We start from the raw sequence: 17,781 nt of genomic DNA, 5'->3' as shown, positions 1-17,781 counted from the left end.
GGATGCTCTAATCTCTTTTCTTTCACAACTCTTTTCTGTTTTGTCACCTCTTTGTCACCACTCCCTCAGCTCCTCTTGGAGAAGAATGTCTGTTTACCTCTTCCGCTACCACCTCTCTTTCTTGTTCCTCCTCCTCTTCCCATCTTTCCTCTTCACTAAGCCCATCCTACTGATCCATATGTAGCCACGTGGAAGGAATAAGGGTGGGTATAGCATCCATGGCTCAGTGCATGTAACACAGAACAGGACCAGACCTGTGCTGGGAGGCCACAGAGGAAATTTGTTTGCAGCTGCATTGCACTTGCTGCTTGTAGCAGGGATGTTTTGTCAGAAGGAAAAGTTGTAAAAATCAAATTGTTCAAAAGAAATAAAGAATATCACAGTTGATCTTATCGTGCAGTATCTAACACCAAACCTAACCCAGCTGTATTTATAGTAGATACAAAGATATAGAGGTTTTCAATTACAATTTCACAATCAATAGATATTGTCTTGCTCCACTTCTCCATTCACGCACACTTCACTTGGTGATGACTGGCATTCGACATAACTGTCTGTGTGAACAGTAGCTGTCCTGTAGGTTTTGCATGACCTTACATCATCTACATCAGCACCATGGTAATCTGGTTGGCTTGGCGTTACACTGGAAACACACAGTGTGTCATAAGACAAAGGAGATCGCCGGTCAGTAGAGCGATAAAAATAGCGCGATAAAAACTTCATATTAACACACTGGTGTTAATATATGAAACGCCATACTGCAGAATGAGGCACCTGTATTTAAAGTGGAAAATTAAACTGCGATAAGATCGTTCGACTACCGCTTGCTGCCATCTGATTTGTTGTGCATCTTGGAAACACTTGACACCACTGATGGATAGAATAAGGAAATGAACTGTCCAGCCGCCGAAGCATCCATAACAAACTGGATGACCAGGGCACACTTAATGAAAAGGGCAGGCTGGCAATAAAATGTAAAATCACTGCCATTAATGTGAGACAAAAGCAGCAATAGACAAACAAAAAGAGAAACAGAGCAGAATAAAATAAATAACAGCTTTACCTTGAATTTTAAATGAACATTTAGGGAGAAAATACACTGATTATAAGACCCACAGTGTAAAAGAGTGGGGGGGGGGGGGGGGTCCTTTATTCAAACATTGCACACAGGGCTAAAATGGCCCTCTGGAGCAGGCTTGCTTTTTGACATCTATAATAACACACAGGCACCAGGTTGAAAGAAAATTGCTCTTCTATTACAGCGTCTAGGTGTGTGTGTGTGTTTGTGTGTGTGTCTGTGTGCGCATGCGTGCACCATAAATGCACCAATAGACTTGCATTTGTGTTTGAGTAAGAGCGTGTGTGTGTCCCGTTCCATTTTTGAGAGCTGGTTGGCTGGGAGTGACATTGTCATTATCGACATCTCTCCCCGCTCCCCAGGATCCTGTAGCCATTAGCAACCAACTCCGGGAGTTGGCCTCTCCTCTGCTGCAGCCAATTGCTTTCCCATCACTGTGTCACTGTGTGCATGCATGCGAATGAGCAGGTGTTCCTTTTCTGTGCTTGTGTGTATGTGTGCGTGCACCCATATCTGGATATTGCTCTATGATAGCAACATGATTGGGTGCATCAGGGTTGATTATGGGATAAAATGCAGCCTCACTGTTACTCATTTATTCCTAATTTATTCCTATGTTAAGACAAAGACCATACCCAGCAGCACTGTATCCCCACAGTGACGGGAAAAAAAGAAAAAAACACACAATTCACAGCAGGCATGACGAACAAAAAACTGCATACCAAGAGGAAGCGGTCAGCGGAAAAGAATCAATAGGTGTTGATTAGGCCTACTCAGTACCTTTGTATTGCATGGCAAGCAACATCCCTTTTTTCTGTGCAGGCAGCAATCAATACTGTGATCTCTGTTTAGACCGGGCTGCACATCTCACTGAGCAGAGAAAAAGCGCGGTACACACCAACTGCCTGTGAAATGAGACTGAAAAGCACCAGGCCATGATAGATGGATAAATAAAACAACATCAGCGTCACAGTTTCCCAGAACACAAACTAAGCCCTATACATGTTCCTAAAAGGCACCAGAGGAGAGCGTTTTAGTCGTGGATGGGGTATTTGCCTTTACTTCCGCTTCAAGTCATTATAACGAAGCTCTGAGCTCTCTCAGTGCAGAGAATTAATAAACTTTCTTGCTCAAAGGCACCTCAGAAACAGCTGTTGAGGATTCATTCCCTGTGTCTAGACTCCCTCAGACAAACCGCAGATTTGGCACTACTCTAACCTTTAGATTGACACCGACCCTTTGCGTAGCGGAGTCAACACTCCAGGCACTTGTTGGCACAGTAACATGAAAAGCCTTTTATACTGAAGGCCCCGCTGGGAGTGTGTGTTCATAAAAAGAACTCCTCTCCTCCTCTGTCTGGCCTGGAATCTATAGCTGTGTTTCAGGAAATATCATCGCAGATGTGGAAGAAAGAAAACACAACATTAGATTTATGTCTTACTGTCTTAATGTTTCCACAGCTTCATAAAACATCTGTGTTCAAAGACAGCCCCACAAAATGTGCCTTATTTTGGAGGAGAGTAGCTGATGATCACAAATATTGGCTGAGCCATTCAGGAATTTAGCAATTTGATTCTGTATATGATGAAATAAATTTTCTTGTTTTGGATCACAGGTTACAAAATGTAAAATACACTGACAGCACAGTTATTCAAGGTATAGCAACAGATACAACACTTATCAAATATGCTAATGAGTCTTTGTCTCTGCCACGGGAGCTAGTCATGTGACAGATCACAGGGGTGTGTCCTTACAGATCTAAGAATACCTGAGAGAGAGAGAGAGAGAGAGAGAGAGAGAGAGAGAGAGAGAGAGAGAGATCATATATTATAGCTGCATTAGTGGCTGGCGGGTGAGTTTAATCAGGCCAGTAATAAAAGCAGGGTGGGCTGATGGAGGAGTGTCCTCTGGGAGTTGCAGCTCTTTGTGTCTCTCAAACCCCTGTGGACCAGGGCAACCTCTGCCTCTCACCCCCACACCACCATGTTACCCACCCCCACTTAAAGCACAGTTCCCATATTTGCCTCCATATTTCCACCCTTTCTGTTGTTTTCCTACAGTAGTTCCTACATTTATATTTAAGAGGTTTTCAAATCATTGCATCCACACCGGGACTTAACACCTGCAAAAACAACTGTGTATGTGGAAACACACCTGTACCCCACTACTGTGGCTCCCCAACCCCCCTTGTGCAGAGCAGCACCCCCCAGCATATGATGGATTAGACAAGCAGGGCCCTGGTGGCGCAGACTAGCTGATGGGTTATTCATTATAGCAGGATTTAACTGTCCTTCAAGGGCCCTAAAATGCCGCAGAGCAGAGCAGTGCTCAACACAAACACCTTCATTGTGATGGATGAGGCAGCGGGGCCTGTGGATGTGGCCTGTTGGATCTACAGGTATCAACCCTGCGGCACGGGCCACGGCGAGCAGCTGGGTTCATACCTCTGACAGAGTTGGATTTTTTTTAATGCAGGCTGGTGATCTCTTACACACGTGGATGTCATTAATCACACTTGGTCAATTACACACTTAGTGGCGAAGCCTGTTAAAGTGCTTATGGTCAGTATTGGTGCTATTCTACAAATCAAGTAGTTGCTTTATCACTTAAAATATACACTACTGGCTTGTACTTTAATTTGAATGTTTATTTTAATCCTACTAGGAATTTTTCATTGTATTTATTTTTTACACACACACATTCTAGATGAACAAATAAAGTATTTTATTCTGTTTTTCAGACTTTATATTTTGGCACACAAGAAACTTACAATTTTTTCATACATAACGAGACAAAATGCTTTTACTGTTGAACTGGGATGAGTTCAGACTGAGTGAAGCACTGGGTCAGGCAGCATGTTCCTGGCTTTTAAATTCTTCTTTTTATTACAGTAATACACTAATAGAACAGTTGATTGGCTCCTCCCCTACTAAGACTGTTAATGTCTTACAGAGAAAGCCACAACGAGTTCACTCAGTCACTGCTTTAAATGGTTTTAGCCACTCATCAGGTGTGTGTGTGATTGTGCAACATGTTGTTCATATCTGTGCCTATTTGAAGCATTGAATGTGTGTGCTTGTAAGTTTGTGTGTGTGTGTGTGTGTGTGTGTGTGTGTGTGTGTGTGTGTGTGTGTGTGTGTGTGTGTGTGTGTGTGTGTGTGTGTGTGTGTGTATGTGGCACTGTGGGGGCCCTCTTCCAAGGAAATGATATGTAATCCTCATACATTAATGCACTTGTAAACACATACTTATAGACATACAAGCACTTATGCGTCTACATGATTGTCTAACTGATGAATGCTCACATGTCCAGCGCTAATATCTCAGCCTGTGAAGAGTTTCACAGTAGTTTTTGTCTGTGTGGTGGTTCAGGCAAACATAGACTTCAGGCAATAAGCACCTGTAACTTTATCTGAGAGCATGTTCCGTCTGAATTATATTAGTCTCCCCACAGCACCAGACCTCTACATAACAGTCCCCCCTCCCTCAGCTGTCTGTCCGCCTATGAACCGCACTGTGAAGGAGCTGAAGCTGTTGCAGTGTTTCCTAACTATCAACAGTAGCAGTGACAGTGCAAAGGTCCTGTGTGGGCTGGCAGGCTAAAGAGGAATGATTACAGCTGAGTGGACTTTGGCCTCGGGGCCAGCAGGCGATGGATCGAGGCCAGAAAACAGAGCTAGTGACAAACAAGGCTTCTGCAGAGAGGGCGACAGTACAATGCTGAGAAAGAGAAAACACAGCTGGAGGTTCAACCACCTAGATGACGGCCATTTCTCCCTCTAGCAACCTCTGACATTGCACAGTCAAAGTAGAAATTATTAGCTATAATACATTCCTTTGCCGTATATTGACCTCTAGAAGCAATTCTTTCATGTGCACTCACAGCAAACCACCACAGTGCTTTGTTTCTTGTAGTGACATGCTGCTGTTCTGTCTCCATCCACCTCTCATCTCATTTTTCCTCTGTTCAGCTCACGAAGGAGGAAGGTGTAGCCCCTCCTCTGCAATCCCTAATGAGGCTCTGTGTGTGTGTGTGTGTGTGTGTGTGTGTGTGTGTGTGTGTGTGTGTGTGTGTGTGTGTGTGTGTGTGTGTGTGTGTGTGTGTGTGTGTGTGTGTGTGTGTGTGTGGGGCACATGTGCATTTTTCTGTGTGGTATGTACGTGCGTGTACATTACTGAATGCATTGGCCCGGTAATGGGTGCAGCTGCCTGCCTGCATTACCATGGATACAGCTAGATGTCAATCTAAAGAATTCTATTATGTCCCGTTTGTCCCTCTGGAAAATCCTTAACAAGGAAATCCTTAGGCCCATTTCACGTCTAATTACGCACATAAACAGAGGATAGCAAAAGAGCACAGGCCTTTCCACTCATTCACTGCAGTGGGCCTAAAATTTAAAAAGCAGCCATTCTAGGACTGATCAGACTTTTAAAAAAAATGTAATTTAGAGAGTATAATAAATAAATAAAAATGCTCAGAGTTTAAGGTTTGACTTATAATTTACAATGTTTATCCAAAAAAAATAGAGAAATTAGATCCAGTTACATATCTTATTGAGAAGAAATGCTCATAATCCTTTTTCTGTGGGTCAAGTGGTCAGATGATCTGATAATAATCACTAATACAGTTCATCTCAACACAAACACTGCTTTCTGTGCAATATATTTTTTTTTTATGTGACGTGCCACATCCCCCCGCTGTGGCCTGTCTATAGTGACCTTTATTTGTGGCCAATATCGGGGTTGTTAGTATTCTAATGTCATTCTAATGCCAGTGAGGAGGAGGAGGACACCAGGGGCACAATCGATATAAGTCTGCTCCACAGTCACTGTGTCACTGGGTGTGTGTGCGCATGCGTGCGTGTGTGTGTGTGTATCTCTCTGCCATCCATAAGCAGCAGCAGCAGTCTCCAATCGCCAGTGTTCAGACTGCTAATGTGAAAATGAGCGAGTCGCACAATGAATGACAACAACACAAAAGGTGAAGGGTCAAATGCTGCTGATGAAATGTTCGTATTTCTGCTGTTGTTCACCAACTGTGAAGAAGACCTACACAAACACACGTTCATAAAGAACTCTGACATACACAAACAGGGACACACACGCACACACATATCCTTCACTCCTCATCCAACAGAGGGGAGATGAAAGAGTGTGTAGCTGTGGTTGGAGGATGGGAGGATGGGGTGGATGTTGGGTGAGTGAGAGGGGGTGTAGAGATAGAGAGAGCGTGGGCGACTGACAGACAGACAACAAAAGACCAGCACTGCCCCGAAGTTCAAAAGAGTCCTTTCAAGCAAGCATCTACACAAACACACATGAAAACGCCAACAAACACGGTCTCACTGAATCGTCCTTAATCCACTGGTAGCTGCATTTGCACACACTGTTGTGTTTGTGGTGAAGTGGAGCTCTACAGTGACATTAACTGAGGAGGACATGTGTATTATGTTTATGAGTCCTCAAAATCTTTTATCCCTCTGTATCGGGTAATCATGACATACTCCAGAGTCACTGTCACAGGTGCTTTTCCTCTCTTAAGGATCATGTGGACATCTTCTCAACAGGACACACATACACTAAAAGATACACACGTGAATGCATAAAGACACACCCCTACATACAGTATAAAGTGAAAAAATACAAACATCCTCTCTGATGTTTGCTTGAAAATTATGTAATTTTTGTCTATGGAACATCTGTCATTCATTTATTACAATTTAGCAACAGCAGAACTGGAGAGTGAAAATGACCTTCAGGATGAAATAAATGAGGAGCTGTCGAGTTAAAACAGAGGCATTTATACACAATGACGCTAAAGCATCAACTCTCTTGAAAAACACTAGAGCCTAAGTGGCAAAGCTCCACAGGTGGCATCAGCTTTGTGGTCTTAGCTGCAGCATTACCCCCTGTGGACAACAATTATCTGTAATGTACATCCCCAGTCCATTTCATCCTCATAAGTAACATAAGCCCACACACACATACACATCAACTCTCCGTTCTCATGATCCAAATAACTATGATATGATTCACCATATAGATGACATTCTGATGCAGTCGCTCCTCTATTGAATGAAAAGACAGTACACTCATGCAGTTTACTACTTACTACGCTACAATAAGTGGAGAGGTTGCACAGAGACAACAGGGAGAGGGATAGCAACACAGTGACAGACCAAGATCCAAGCTCCTAGCTCTCCAGGGATACACTTTAAAGTCTCGTAACAGCATAGAGCTCGTGCCAAAGCCAAATTCTGCCGCAAACACTGCTGGTGTAACTGTGTCAGCCCCTGAGAGTCTCCCCCTTAGGGACGGGTTGTTATTGAAAGCGAGAACAAGACTTTCTCTCCAAAATGCACACAAGCCCATGCAGAAACAGCCATAACTAAAGCTCTGCTAACAGGATTGTGGTAAACACAAGAGTTTGGTTGTAAACAGTTGATGTAAAAGCGTAGAGGGTGATTGAAAAAAGAGAACATGAATAAGTAAAGTGAGGAAATTCGTCACTCACACGGCTTAGATATGCTGCAAAGTACAACTCAAGGTTCTGCACAACTAAAGATAGGAGACAGAGGGGATGTCACATGTACTTGAGGTAAACGTTAATATTTTCAGAATGATCAGTCTACTAAAATCGGGCCTGTACTTGTCAAACGCTGTGCCTGCACATTTATCTACTTAGATCATAGACCGATGGTATTCCTGAATCCATCACTCTGCTCTTGCCAAATACCAGGTGTTAAAGAGAGAGAGGATGAACAAAGGATAAGACCAGAGTCATGCGGTAAAACAACAATGCAGCACAGATTGTTTGCTGCGGAACTTAACAGCTGAAAGCGCCGGGCCTGAAGCTTTTCAACCAGCTATGTTTGATCTGCAAAAACACTTTGGTTGAATGGAATTTACATAATTGTAGCACTTATTGCACCATCGCTGAGAAAGTGAGTGGTACTCCGCCCAGTGAGAGATCTGTTGTCAAGGCAACTGAGGCAAGGGTTCAACAGGAGAATGTCACTGGCCTTGAGAGACGCTCGGAGAGGGAGGGGCTGAGGTGGCTGGGGGGATGTCAACAACAGGAGCTGACGGGAAGTCAAAGAGTTCAGTGTTTGTGCAGGTAGGAGAGGTCAGATCGAAAAATTTTCACGGATGGAAAAAACATGCTTCTGCTGCTGTGAAGCGCACAAATCCAACTCCCAGGTGATTTAGCAGGTTAAGGGACGTCGTAAAGGTTCTGTTTAACTACGGTCCAGCTGTGGAGAACCAACTGTAGGTCTTTTTATGCTCTGCTGGTCACTCAACCGACCACTGAACACATTAAGTTTAATGATCATCTGCTTAATGTTCATCTGCTTTGTCTGCACAGATAAATGACTGCAGAGCTCTCGCATAAATCTTTCTCTCCGGCCATTTCTTCCTCTTCTTCTCAAATGTCTAACTTGCACTCTCTGTTTTTTATTGTCTTTATCTCAGGTTTACATTTTTCTCTGAGTAATCCATTGCTAAAAAAGGTTAGAAGGCTATTTTATGTGTATGTGTGCGCATGATTAACAGTGTGTTTGAAATAAGAATACGTTTACAGGATGGCAGCGCTCCACGGCCAGCTCCCAGAGAGACGAAAAGGAGCCACCTCTTAGGAACCGCACACACATACACAGATGCCCTAAGAGTCTTCAAGTGTCCAGGAGAATGTGCAGTGCTGGAGTCCGTCTCACCACCAAGAGAAACAAATTAGCAGGCAGTCTGCTGAGCTCAGGGTCTGGAGCGCAGCCAGAGCATGCAGAAATGAAGAGAGAATCACATGGTGCAGCGAACGGACGGTGGTCCAACTAGATTACTGCATCTCTCTCACTAATTTAGGTCTTAACAAACAGAAGTGACGAAATGAAGATGCATTACAGTTGGTCATTACTGCAAAAATAAGCTCTGAAAGGTTTTAAACATAGAAGGATTCATCCTCTGAGAGCCATGAATATCCATTGTAAAAATGAATGAATAATCTTTTGTTATTCTAGGGTCCAAGTGTAAATTTTCACCTGAAGATAGCACAAGGTCATAGTATCTTACTCTGGACCAAAGTGACTGAGTTTGAAATAATATCACAAGGATTTGAGAAACCCACTTATTGTCCACTCGCATTTATTTACTTTAGAATGATGCAATGACAAATGCAGATCACACACAAACACACAGTGATGAAAAGAATGAGAACGATAGATGAAGAGGTACTGTGGCACAGAGAACGATACAGATCCATTACATAGACAGATACACAGATAAAGACATTCTCAGCAGAATCAACAGATTCTCTGCAGAGCACTTATGCTGTCCGTCACTTTGCCAAGGCCACTAACACAGTGAGGGATGGCTGTATCCAGGCAACCGGGCGGCTAGCATCAGCAGCTTGTATCTAACCGCCATCAACCAATCGCAAGCATCAACTCCCACCTTAGCCAATCAAGACTGATGTCAAGCAGATGCTGTTCAGCGGGGAGCTATTATCACCGCCAACCAGCTCGGTGCGTGCCCGATTGTCTGAGTGCCATCTGTGGATCTGAGAGGTTAAAACGCACCTGATGGCCCACGGCATAGTATATCTGCCTAGGCTAAAAGAACAAATTACAGACTGCTATTGTTTCTTGATACAGCTGTTATGAATATGTGACTCTGGGTGAACTATTTTAACAGCTCATCACAGAAAATAATTTGGTGAATCTTTTTTTAAATTTCCATTAACTTCTCCATAAATGACTGATTTTCATTTCTTTCTAATGCAGCATTATTGCTACACCCAAAAACAAAGACCGTTTGTGTTTTTCGCCGCCATTTCTCCCTCAGACTGGGGCGAATATCAGTTAAACTAACTTATCCCTGTGGAAAAATACATGATCTCTGAGCTGTGAAGTGTAAAATCTCATGACACCAAACATGTTCAATTTCCAAGGACACAACCAGGTGCTAGAATATTTCCACTTTAGTGCTGACTAAAGTGAGCTATCTGGAGATCTGATGGATGAAAACATGTTTCTATTAGACTGTACTATAACTACTACTTTTATTACTGTGTGTGTGTGTGTGTGTGTGTGTGTGTGTGTGTGTGTGTGTGTGTGTGTGTGTGTGTGTGTGTGTGTGTGTGTGTGTGTGTGTGTGTGTGTGTGTGTGCCATCTGCCAACAGAGGCATCGCAGCATAGGGTGAGAAAGGTTGTATCTGTCGTAGGTGTAATAGTTTGTATCGCACCACACACACACACTCGCACACATCATCCCCTTCACTTTGACAGATAAGTTTAGGCAAGGCAATCTGTTAGCCTAACTGTGGCTGACGGTTCCTGTGATGTTTGGTTCACTCCTTGCGTTTGATCCTCCAGGTACAGAGGAAGTGAAGTCTACAGGGACCTCTCATCCGCTCATTCTCATTCTTTCTCTCTCTGATCCTCTACAAAGCTGCATAACAATACAAACATTACCCATACACAGATCTTGGAGCACAGTCTCAGTAATTCAGAGTATTCAACAAGCTACATCTTTCTCTCTTTCTGCCACATTTAAATGACTTCTGATCCAGGCTTTCAGCACTGAAGGCTCTGTTTGTCTGTACTTCTGCACAGTGCTGCTTTCAGCTTAGATCAGTGTGCTGTGCTGACATGCTCATGATGACAGTGCCAAAATGCCACTGACTAGGCACTAAATATAAGGTACAGCAGAAGCTAATGTGAACGCCATTACTTTCAAGTGTTTGAGCATATTCCTGGACTTATTAACTTTGACTTCATGGTGGTGTTTAGAGGAAAGGTTAGGGGCTCACTGAAGTTGTCTGCTTTCCTAAACGAACATGCCAATATAATTATATAACAATAATATAATTATTTTCATGATTAATTGATTAATCATTTGGCCTGTGAAATGTCAGCAAACTATCCAAAATGTACATTAAATTTAGATTTACTACATAAAAAAAAGATTTTTTTTTGCTAACAACTAATCAATGATCAAAAAAACTAATAATTTGTGAACATTTACGTGTTAAACTCACAGTTTGTTACAGCTCTAAATCTATCCTATGACTGTAAACAGCTCTTTAAAAAGATGACACTGTACATTATCAGATGGTAAAACTGCAAAACATGATGCTGAGACTTTTGAGAATTTGCACCTGTAACCTGAACAGCTGATTTTCAACATTTTCAGTGAGACATAAGAGGCTTAACTCATGCAGACACTGGACAGTTTGTTTCAGGAGTAAATGGTTTGAGAGCTCGCTATCAACCTGAAGTAAATGAAAACAAGTCTCTCAGGATCAAGGTTGAATATTTGACCGACAGCCCCCACACATCTGTTTGACTAAGAGAGAGTGAAGCAAACACTGAGGGTCAAACTTGGTCAACAACTGGAAGAAACAAAACAACTGCTGGTCACTAGAAGAGCCCGGAGGAGTTGCCAGGGAATGAGAGAAAGAATCTGAGGCACGACTGAGAGTTTCACAGCAGAAGATCCACCAGAGGTATGAAACTGAAAAACAAAGGAGTGACACCTTTTAACAGTGACAAGAGACAGAAACAAAGTCTAACTTAGATAGGTTGTCAGAGGAGCAGATCCAGAGGCTGAGGGTTGGACAGGACATCCTCCAAAAAAAAAATGGAGCTGAAGATGGATACCTCAGCGAAGGACTGGGTGACATGAAAACTGAACTCCACAAACACAACGAAACAATCAGAAAAAGTCAGTAGGACAGAAACTCTTGGATGGATAAGAAAAGATGAGGTCTATGAGCTTCCTTCTGTACTGGAACCTGAGCTGATGTCCCAACAGCAAAAAAGGTTAAAGGAAAGTGTAATTCTCTGAAAACTTCTTCCATTTCCAGGATATCAAACATCATTGTCTGTCTCTTTGCAGGCTGCGCCTCCGACCGTGTTGTGGGTGTAAAAGGCTCAGTTCGCGGCTTCATCTTCAGCTCAGAGCCATTAGGATTGGGCTGGAAACATCAATTGAGTTCAAAGAGTAAACCACAGATGTAACTGAAACTGAACAGCACGTGTAGGAGCCTCAGTGAGATGTGTGTCTCTGTGTGTGCAGTTTTTAGTGTGTGACTCTGCACATGTGTGCCTCTAAGGTTTATAGATAGAAGCTGCTGGAGTCATAAAAACAAGATAAGTGTTGTGTCAATAGTCCAAGCTGGAGCCATTAATCTGAGCAGAATAAGAGCCCAGGCTCTACTACTGTAGCCGTGGCAGACGCAGACAGGCCAGGCTATAGAGGTGGAGGAAATTCAGTATCCATTAACTTACAGGGTGGCCATGCCATTAACAGAAGAGGTCAGGGAGGTAATATTATAGCCAACAGCATAGATGTGGCATAGCTTGAAATGCATCGTCATCCATGAGACCGAGTACGCTGCCTGAGATACATCATACATTATGCCGAGAATCACAATTGTTATTTTGCACACTGTTTATACAGAGAACAATACAGCTGCTCTTCTCAAATTTAGAGGCAACATAAGGCGCTTCATAGATAAACAGGTAATAATGGTAAACAGGTAACAGTGATGGTGGCATACAGTCAGAACACTATTTATGACTGTTATAACATTATTGATTTGCATGGTCAATGGTCACTTCTGCTCAGTGTAGAGAAAATTGTTATTTAGATTCAAATTTGTAGCAAAACCGTGTGAATAAATGTGCCTCTATCCATCTGCAATTTAATTAGCGTAAACCCAAATGAGCTGCTCTTCTATTCTCTCATATCCTATTGCAGGTAAATATAACAACATGCTATTATTCATGCTCGTTTAGAGGTGGATGCCTTAGTCAGCTTGGTGTGGGTAAACCAAGGTGTGTGTGTGTGTGTTTGTGTGTGCATTTGTGTGAGGACGTCCCTCCAGGCTGCAGTGGTATTCTCACAACAGCAGCTGCAGCCTCTCGATAAGAGTCACACTAAACAGCTTCACTTTGAGGACAAAATGAACTGAAAAACATTTAGAAAAACCACACTGACACCCCTCCACACACACACACACACACACACACACACACACACACACACACACACACACACACACACACACACACACACACATATTTCTGTAACCTGGCAGATATTTAGAAGCTAGCAGACATGAAACAAGCCATTTTCCTCATAGTGCAAAAACAAATTGTACTGTCTGGAAACCTGGTCAGGCAGAGTTAAGTTTCCAGCCAGGAACATCTTGAACACATCTAAACGACCCAATATTATGTCAAATATCAGACATATGACAGTAGCATTCAAATGCAAACACTTGATGACATATTTATTTTATGTGGATGGATGTATAGGAGCAAATAGCTAGACGAGAGGAACGAGACAAATGGAGAAGAATTTACTTGAGGGTCGGTCAGGTGGCAGATAAAGTCCATACAAAATAAAAGCCAAGAAGGTAGCAGGAGGAAGGTGTCTGAGGGTTTAAAGAGAGCGATATAAGAGGTAGAATGAAAAAGTGATGATGTAACATGGAGTGATATAATACAATAAAGAGACACAGTGTATGAGAGTAGAGCATCAGACAAAGTATCCTTGGCCTTTTAGATGTGTCTCGTTGAAGTAATGCAACCTTAGACTCAGACATACAGATGTATTCCTATTGAAAAACACATTGCACTGAGCAGAGCAGACTTGTATTACTTTGGCAATATTCTCACTCACTGGCAGTGCTACATTCACTATCAGAGCTCAGCTACCAACATAAACTCAGGCTGAGGAGGATTTTGTTGCAGGTAGAGTTAATCCAGGTTTAAGCTGAATGCAACTTCGCAGTTCGTTCTGTTTCCGTTTCCTCATTGTAACTTACTCTAACTTATGAATGAGCTGCTGCCATCATACTTCCCATTCTACCTTTGCCATCCAGGCATGGAGGAAGGAATCCAATACTTGATGTTATTAGATTAGGAGCAATTTCCTGACTCAATCTGATTAGGAGCTAACTGACCTTGCGGTGCTTGAGAGTCATATCATTAACATGATTTAAATGTGCAGGAAGTTCCCAGATTTCTTATGAAGCGTTTCATAAAAATGAGCAGTTTAGTGTCATCTCGCCACCAGTCATGACCTTTGAAAAACACAGAGGGCAGAAATCATGGCAGCTGAGTTATTCCTGAAGATGACTGTAGTTTTCCATTTTCAATTTGCTTTTGGACTGTTAGGATTTTGTCCAAGAAGTAGAGTGACAGTGTCTAACAAGTTTGTTTTGCTATTGGAATTGAGATTTTTTTTTTGAAGGATGTGTACTGAATGCTTCACGCCTATTCAGCCTACCTGAATAAACATTTTATTCAGATTAGAGTAAGGACAGAGGAATGCATTATGTCAGTGAAGGTCCTCATAAATACAGGCATCTGTGTGTGTGTCTATGTGTTTTCGGGGACTGCTTGACAAGCATATGGGGCGCAAGGCTTGTTTGTGAGCATGCTGTGTAGAATACGTATGCGTGGCATACGAAGTGAATGGCGTCCGTTGTGAGTGACATTTGTGGTGGTGTGTCTGTGTGTGTCACTCAGCAGCATGGGGTAGATACCAACTGAGTTTAAAGAGCAGCGTGTAGAGGAGAGGCAGCCACTGTCTGTCAACCACCAGTGAGCACCGGGGCTCTCAGTTCCCATTGATCCCCTTCATCTGGCCTCGGTACAAATAGACCACCAAATCAGAGCTGGAGATTTCTGTGGTTTCAGAGTGGCGTGCATGTGTGTGTGTGTGTGTGTCGGACTTCTGAGGATGAACCATACTGACTTTTCCTCCTGAAGGCCTGCAGCAAACACTGTCTGCAGGCTGCTATTTTTCAGGGTAAATCGACCCTTGAAAATCCAGCCTGCTCCTCATTAACCTCGGTTGTAAAGGACACACACATAACACCACCTCTCCAGTATAGCCGGGATAACAACAACAACATACTATAATGAAAAGCATGAAAGTCAGTTTACTACAACAACTACCCTGGTTAAGATACATGTAAAGATTATCCAGTTGTGCTTTATAAATATTTATAGACACAGATGTTGGAAGATTTGCTTTCAATCCAGAGCAGATTTGAAGCACCTGAAATAAAATTAAGAAAAGAAACTCATCAAAGTGAAAACTACTAGAAGTTAAGATGCAGAATGTAACAAATAATCTTTGTTGATATTTCCTCCACACCATCTTAATGTGCAAAGGTGCTGTCAAAGCCATCGAGCAGCCTGGCAGCAGCTCAGAGATATCTCCTACATAAGTTTTAAAGCAAACTTTGCCCCTTTTAACCGAAGGCCAAAGTCAGAGGTGGGAACACCTGGCTGTCAGTTGATACGTGAACACATTTTTTGCTCTACTGCTCCTCTCACTGAGGCTTAAAGCTGGAATAAGCTTTTGGCAGACATGACTCTGGCCGACTCATAGTCTAGATTCCTGCATTATCTGAGACAGTGAATAGGTGAAGGGCTGGGCAGAGAGTAACAGAACAGGGAGAGTCTCATGACAACGCAGAACCTTTATATTGTAGATTTACTGCACAATTAATCAAAAATATTATCAAAATCACAGTGTAGCTGAGTGTAAAGTCAAAAATGTAATGTGCTGAAGAATAAAGGTGTCAAAATGAAGTATTGTGATGCTACAGATGCGCCCCTGCCTATCTCCAGGTGTACAAGAACTTGAAATTACACAATTCTTTGCTTTTTTTTTGCATGTCACTCATCTTTAATAGGTTTTAATGCAACAAGTGAGATGTCCACTGCCAAATGAAGAGAATAAAATGTTTGGAACACATTGCTGTACTGGTGCTGCATACATCAGTTTATAGTTTATGTTTATACCAGGTGAATATGGTGTTCATGGGTGCTGCTGCAGGTATTTAGTATGCAATACACTTTTTATTTGTGTATCTGCAAATAGGCAGACACAAATGCATGCATACATACAACCTATTGCATACAGCATGAGGTGGCATCCAATTATACAAAGGTGCTTGCAGTCGAGAACATTTTGTCATCTAGTGCAAAGAATAAATCAAGTTAATTCACCCTGTGTTTGTGTTCTCAAGAGGATATCAGCATGTTTTCGCAGGACAGTATTGAAATTCAACCTAACACCCCAGCCCTTGGTTAGTTCTTCATGTTCTACCCGTATTGTGTTTGGGCCCTGAATGTCACAGGAACAAAACAAGGCTCAAGTGATTCCAGTCTCTTTCTTTGAAGCCATGGTAACAGTGATGGAGAAAGTTCAGCTGGGCTTTGTATGTCCACAGAAAGGTACAGAAAATAACGTTACGATCCTACGGAGAAGCCAACTTTGAAACACAGTGCCACTCCTGCCACCACCAGTGATTTTTATGCCTTCAGAAACATTACCATGCATCTTAATAGAGGATTTATCAAGACTGTATCCCCACTTGTTGGCTACATTAAAAACAAAATGCTTCTGAGATTAAGAACGCAACAATTAAAGTCATTACACATGTGACTCATTCCCTAAAAATACTAACAAGAAATGTACAACAATCCTCTTATAAATGGCTGCAGCTCATGCCAGGGGAACAATAAGCTGCTCTCTGCTCAATTGAGCTGCATACTAATAGGGTGATTATGAGTCCTAATTATCAGATGGCACTTGTCAAGAAGATACCGCGCAGTTTGCCCTGAGGACGAAATGCAAAACAGAGACAAACTGTTGTTTCTGCTGAAAAGCCACTGAGGGGCCTCTCTGTAACATAACTGCGTACGAGTCAAGGTGATGCTTCTTTAAATGATACAATAGGAAGACAGAGGCAAGAACATGCAGTAAAGATGTAATGTACACACAGAACCGCAACCCAAACAGTAAGCCAGCGCTGCCGGCATCGGAGATATCGGTCATTATTAACACACATCACGAATACATTAGACACATGTTGAGGAGGATATGAAATATGCATACTCCCTGAGGCCAGTATATAGCAGCAGGCATGGCTAAGAGGAGGTGTTAGGAATGATGAGCGCAGCACTAACGGTCCTGACATGGTGACTTTAAACTGACAGCTTGAGCCACTTGAGGTGTGTGAGCGTGTGCGTGCGTGTGCACTTGTGTGTGTGTGTCACATTGTCACCTTCCTCCTTGCTTCTCTAATACACCATGAAACCATAAAATTCATCACTGTCTACTTAACCATCTACCTGTTCTGGTGCCATTTTTGGCTGCAAGTGAAGGGACGGGACAGTTTCTGAAGACTCTGGAGCATCAGACAGAAGATTTTCACCACTACTTTCAATCTCCCACACTGTTAATAATTCAACATTTAATATAAAAACAGCCTGTCCAGGAGGGAACAATACCTGTAAATTATTAATGTCTCCTCCCTTTCCTTCATCCTGTCTCTGGATTAGAAGAATGTGATATAGAGTAAATAAGAAGAGAAATTATATCTGGACCAATATTTTTGTGCCCCCTGAAAGAACTATCCCCCTGACCTCAAACGTATTAAATTTGAATTGCGTCTCGTTATTGCTGCCATCTTTGGGGAGTCAGTTAAAATGTACTTTGAATCCAAATTTATTGAAGAAGCAAATAAAAGAGCTCCAGCTAGGCTGTCATCTTGTTCCTGCATCATTTTCTTTTCAGGCTCTTGTAACAGTAACGTTTGAGAGAGGAGGCTCCCCGAGGCTTTAGCTTCCTTTCCTCCAATTACCACCAATGTCACCTCTCTTTTTTTTCTTTCATG

The 17,781-nt window shown here is 42.5% G+C and overlaps 1 protein-coding gene across 3 annotated transcripts in view; it reads right to left on the bottom strand.

Annotated features, from left to right (window-relative positions):
• xpr1a (xenotropic and polytropic retrovirus receptor 1a) overlaps window positions 1–17,781 on the bottom strand; it is a 66,235-nt gene that overhangs the window by 32,440 nt on the left and 16,014 nt on the right. The window contains exon 1 of one of the 3 annotated variants that reach the window (XM_083970175.1): window positions 1,859–1,995. The exons of the other annotated variants lie outside the window; for them this stretch is intronic. Within the exon in view, the coding sequence (XP_083826301.1) occupies window positions 1,859–1,883 (25 nt within the window). The 5' untranslated portion in view covers window positions 1,884–1,995. Of the gene's footprint in view, window positions 1–1,858; window positions 1,996–17,781 lie in introns of those variants that run through there. 3 annotated transcript variants of the gene reach the window in all.

The sequence above is a fragment of the Trachurus trachurus genome (assembly GCF_905171665.1).
Source record: "Trachurus trachurus genome assembly, chromosome: 4".
Classification (NCBI taxonomy): Eukaryota; Metazoa; Chordata; class Actinopteri; order Carangiformes; family Carangidae; genus Trachurus; species Trachurus trachurus.
This window is presented reverse-complemented; position numbering and strand designations above follow the sequence as displayed.